The sequence below is a fragment of the Lolium perenne genome, chromosome 3, assembly GCF_019359855.2.
Source record: "Lolium perenne isolate Kyuss_39 chromosome 3, Kyuss_2.0, whole genome shotgun sequence".
NCBI classification, from domain to species: Eukaryota; Viridiplantae; Streptophyta; class Magnoliopsida; order Poales; family Poaceae; genus Lolium; species Lolium perenne.
The window spans coordinates 99,364,837-99,370,696 of NC_067246.2; the positions used below are offsets into that span (position 1 = coordinate 99,364,837).

A 5,860-nucleotide genomic window follows, 5' to 3' on the forward strand; every position below is an offset into this window, starting at 1 on the left:
CGGTGAGATTGACAACCTCACTGTTTTGTTGGGGCAAAGTACTTTGGTTGTGTTGTGCAGGTTCCACGTTGGCGCCGGAATCCCTGGTGTTGCGCCGCACTACATCCCGCCGCCATCAACCTTCAACGTGCTTCTTGGCTCCTACTGGTTCGATAAACCTTGGTTTCTTACTGAGGGAAAACTTGCTGCTGTGCGCATCATACCTTCCTCTTGGGGTTCCCAACGAACGTGTGTCTCACGCGCATCATGTATCAACGGCTCCAACAGGCCAACTCGCGCCTCGAGGCGACGAGTGTCACCTTCCACGGCATCATCCCCGGCAGGAAGGCCTTCCCAATCGGCAAGGTGACGCTGCCAGTCACTTTCGGCACGCCGACAAACTATCGCACTGAGTGGATCTCCTTCAAGGTGGTGAACTTCCGCAGCCCGTACCACTGCGTCCTCGGCCGCCAGGCGTTCGCCAAGTTCATGGCCGCGCCGCACTACGCCTACAACATGATGAAGATGCCGGGGCCAAGTGGCATCATCACCGTCCATGGCGACCCCGAGATTGCCCTGGAGTACGAGGATAGCGGCGCCAAGCTCACCGATGCCGTCATCGCCTCCGAGCGCAACAACGCCGCCGAGCTCGCCAAGTACCCGACGGACAACAACGACCCCGCCATCCTCGAGAAGGCGACTGAGCTCCACTCGTCATCACTGACCTTCTAGCCTACGACTGATACACGTCGTGGCGATTTAGTAGATGGCGACTCGAGTAGGCAAGTTATCATTGGGACGGGCCTATCCGCCCAATAGGAAAGCGCGCTTTTTCAAGTTCCTCCGTGAGAATCGAGATATCTTTGCATGGAAACCTTCTGATATGATAGGTGTCCCGAGAGAACTTGATGAGCACAAACTCCACGTAGATCCCGCGGCGCGTCCCGTCAAACAGACGATGCGACCCGTAGGTGAGGAGCGACGGCGTGCAATCGCCAAAGAGGTGAACCGGCTACTCGCCGCCGGATTCATCCCCTCCTCGGTTCTTCTCCTCCTCGTCGCCCAAGAGGCACCGCTGGGCTAAGCCCGAGACACCGGTGAAGGGAGCGGGGATCTGGGCTCTTGGCTCCCCGCGGTGGCTAGGTTGAGGAACCCCTCACCGGGCTTGCCATGACTGATGCGGCTGCTCGGTGGCTCCCCCTGCTCCGACGGCTTGGCCTCTGGCTCAGCCTTAGGTATGTGCGGCCTCTGTCGGCGACAGCCTTGGTGGGAGCTTGGGATATCACGGCGGCCCTCCGCCCTCGTATGGTGGTGGGGCAGCACCGTCTTGGCGGCGATGGTGCCTGCGGGTGCGGCCCGGCCTCTGTGGCAGAGCCGGCGAGTGCTGGCCTTGGCCCGGGGCCCCCTTGGTGGTCTACAGGTTAGTTCGGAAGCCAACAACCCCTCCTCTCCTCTGATGTTCCCTATCTTGCTGGTTTTGAATCGGCTTAGATGTTGGCGGGGCTGCCGGTCAGGACAGCGATGACGTCCACGGGGGTTGGCTTTCCTGTTGGGGGCGCCGTCGAGGTACTCCCTTCCCCCCTCCTACGAAGATCCCAAGTGAAAACCTAATCTTGGATTGGGCCGCGGTGGCGTCGCTCGTCTTTCTGAAGGCGCGGACTTGTGGTGCTTGTGGATGTGGGCGTTTGATGTGCGTCTAGAGGTGTGCCAGTATCTTTTCTTGCTTTTCCAGCAGCTTCGTCTCCAATGTATTCGATCTCCGGTTTGCGGAGTTGCTTCTCGACATGTTAGGCCTGGCGCTGCTTACTTGGAAGGGTCTACTTCGATCCTCGCTATTAGTTTGCATCCAGGCTAAGGGGAGCGTTCCCATCAACCGACGGTTCAGCGCCTTCGAGCCAGGGCGAGGAGGCAGAGAGCCTTCTCCGATGATGGACTGGATGTGGCTAGTGCACAATTACCTGGTGTTTCTCCCTTGTCAAGCCACACATGACCATGATGTTGCAAGTTGTTCTTCAAGCATTTTATAAGCTGTTCTCAGCATCATTGTAATATGCTGTTGTGACTTTATTAATTTAAAGATGGTCCTAGATCTTATGTTTTTTTTTAAATCATAGAGGGGAGACGCGATGGCGTTCGCAAGCTAGCTTGTGCCGGAGCAGGACAAGACGGATCACGTGACCAAGGCTCATTCGTTTGCTCCTGCATGGCTTTGATGCGAGGGCAGAAAGAACAGCTAGCCCCTGCCAAGTTGTCGTCTTTCCTGCCTGGTGGGCCTTCCCGAGGCTCATGACCTCCTTAGGAAGAAATTGTGACACACATGGATATAGACTAGCAATAATATAATAGGAAATCATATGTGGTAAGAAATCAATTCACTCCAAAATATATATAATAAGAAATCATAGGTGGCAAGAAATCAATTCACTCCAAATATTTGATTGCGCAAACTATAAGATTTCCTTTTCTTTGTTTATAAACACATGCACATGCAAGAAATATGACTAAATTGACATCAACCAACAACAAAGGAAAATATTGGGCAACTATTGCCGCTTCCGGATAAGTACTAAAGTAAACCACCAGGCTGGTTGGCTGACAAGGAGAGTATACCAAGTATATCTTTAATAATAATGAGGATAAGGAAGCATTACATAAGGTGCTAAAATGGAAACAATATATATGGTTTAGATTATTGCATTAATGTAATAGCTGGAAATATATGGAAGGCAAGAAATCAATTTACTCCAAATATTTCACTGCGCATTAATCTTTAAGATTTTGTCTTCCTCTATATAAGCACAAGCACATGAAAGGAACATGAGCACAGTGACATCGACCAACAACATTAGAAGAAAAAAAAATAGGAAACTACTACCTCTCATGGCAAATATTAGAAAATACACACATGCCCTGTGCTTGGTAGCTCTGCTGGCCATGGCCACCACTTTCTTATCATGTCATGCAGGATGTATGGTTTGCTTTACTTTTTCATGATACCTGCACACAAAAACAATCTCTAACCCATTATCTGTGCTGACTGAGCTATCTCTGTTGTGCTTTGTGCACAGGTACACCTGACGACAAGAGTGAAACTACTTCTGTGGACTATTGTTCACCTCCGAACCGAGCTCAAGGCAACATTATTTGCAAGGCTTACTGTGTTGGCCGAGGTTATGACAAAGATAAGAGCGGTTGCATGGAAGGCAGTAGTAGCACCTGCGATTGCTGCGGAAAGAACTGAGAAATGCAATGGAAATGATTTATGCTATTTATTTAAGTGGTAGAAATATCGCATATATGCGAATGAATGTATGGGAATTCAGTTCTCACAAAATAATCGATAAACTACTATTGTTGATTTAGTCAATATTTTTCCTCTGTTTCTCAAAAAAAAAATTAAGTGCCACGATGCACCAAAATAAATCATGATTTCAGCGGGAATAATTGTAAATGTTAATCAGCAAAAGACAGAAGTTCTAAGACTGCAAAAGTACGGGCAATCAAAAGGTATCATGTCGTATTCGATCGTGACATAATGTGCAAAAAAAAGGTGAAACGATCGCCGGCGCGACGGTCGTAGTCGTGATTGCGGCAGTGATTGTGGTCGTCTTCATCGTGTCTTGAAAGAGAAACCATTCAACACCGGCGGCCCACGCCGACCTCTCAGTGCTGGAGAAGCTGGTGAAGCCCTTTTGCCAACCTACGGACGACAGAGATACACGAAAAGCCAAACTAAGGCAGCGCTCGCCGGCGGATCTCGCGGAGGCCATCTTACTCGTCGTCAGGAGATCACCAAGTCCAAGGCACTCATCAATGACCTCCACAACATTAGTAGTAAGCGCATGTCACGTGGGCTGCACTACTGTTGGGAGGTGGTTGAAAGATTGCTGCACTAGCTAATTGAACCAAAATTTCAAACTAAGAGAGAGGGTCGGTCATTACACTCTAATACCCCCCCCCCCCCCCCTCTCACGTCTATGCTCTTATTTTTTGGAGTCTTGAAGTGCGCAGCGAGAACAGGGGTAGGACACAACATTCTTTTTTATTGCTTTTGCTGGATATTGAACCCTCAACCTCTGGTTTCAAATTGTATGCACCTAACCAATTCACCTATCAGTTCGAACTGATGGAAAAAAGACTAGGCAGTGTATTTACATTCAACACTCCCTCTCACGTCTAGGCTATTTCAGTCCTTAGCGTGAGTTCGGTGCGGGCCGCAGAATCTTTTTTTTCTTTTGTTTTTAAAACTGCATGAGCAGGGTCTTGAACTTGAGACCTCTTGGCTCTGATACCATGAAAGATTGCTGCACTAGCCAATTGAACCAAAAGTCCGAACTGAGAGAGAGGATCGGTCATTACACTCTAACACTGGCCGCAGAATCTTTTTTTGTTTTTTTATACTACGGAAGAAGGCTAGGCACTATATTTATATTCAATAACTTCGTAGCAATTAATTCCTGCTCACCGCCTCCACCTTCACACACTTGCAATCAATTCACTGGAGACACTGTTACACCTGGGCTGTGACCGAAACACCAACAATAATACCTCCTTTCTAGTTCCTCATTGGGTTTGATAGAAAAACTTGGAGAATACTTCCATGAATTTATGCTCTGGCGATCCTGCATTCTTGCATGCCATCAATATGAAATATACAATCAAAGAGTTGTGTTAATGTATGTGCATGCATTGTTGAGTTATGGGCTACTCAGTACGTAACCATGGAGCATCTTCATCATTTAACTTGATGATTGGGTTAGTGTTCACTGTGAAGGGCAGAATTTTATCAAACTTATTATAATCTTTGACATGTCAGCATGGCTGGTTATTGCTTGTTGTGTATATAAAAAGTCTGCAATGCTTGCTAAAATCATACTGATGGTTGAAACAAATATACGCCATCTGGGTACAACACATATGGCTAGTTCAACATTACTTGTTTGCGATCTTGTAATGTGCTGACGGAAGGGTACAACGAATCGTTTGTGATGGCCTTGTTAAAAGTATAATATGTAGGGGTGTATACGTAAGACTAGGAGTCATCATCTTGTACTACAAGTATATCCCCTCCCCTTGTACCTCTATATATACCCCACAAGGGTCTAAACAATAAACACACAATTCTAGGGTTCTACAAATCCAATATGGTATCAGAGCGGTTAGCCCCGCGACGCCGATCCTAGGTTCCTTGTATCTCCAGATCTCTTCTTCCATGTTCGTCGATGAACTTTGCCGGCTGTGAATGTTTTTGAGTTTGTTGACTTCAGATAAGTTGCTCCTTTTGAAGAGGCGGAGGCGGCGCCAGGTGGTACGGTCACATGGTACAGCCGGATAACCGTACTAGTGAGGTTAAAGTGGCTGCTAGCTGGAATGATGATTCCCTCAATTAAAGACTTGCTTGATTTATTCGAATATTTCTTCATGGCTTGGTTTCCTTCCTAAAATGATGATTTCATGAAAACACAAGGAAATGCAAGGTTCATTGTTTCATGGCACTTTGCAGGTTAGTTAGAAGGCGAAAACCAATGAACCCAAATAAAAACCATATGAAACACATCGGGAAACATGTCGTTTTTAGGAGCTATCAACCCCCCAAGCTTAAATGTTACTTTCCCTCAAGGGATATAGTAATAGAGAATGATAGCGAGTAGTTAACGCACATACAAGATATTACCGAGTCGAGGTGGTGTAAAAAAATTACCTTCACCAATGCTGCAACCTCAAACAATAACATAGAAATATTCAAATGGTTTCTCTTAGTATCAGCTCCTAATCACGTATAATTTGCCACAATTAAACTCTTATTTAAAAACAAGTCTTATATTTTTAGCTATGCTAGTGAAGTTCAAATCATAAGTCCCCTCTTCTTCTTTGAAGAGAG

General features: G+C 46.9%; 1 protein-coding gene across 1 annotated transcript; it reads left to right on the forward strand.

Moving 5' to 3' along the window:
• Window positions 1-246: 246 nt before the first annotated feature.
• Window positions 247-711, forward strand: LOC139837954 (uncharacterized). Its single transcript, XM_071827284.1, has one exon. The coding sequence runs from the start codon at window positions 247-249 to the stop codon at window positions 709-711; it is 465 nt and encodes a 154-aa protein (XP_071683385.1).
• The last annotated feature ends 5,149 nt before the right edge of the window (window positions 712-5,860 follow it).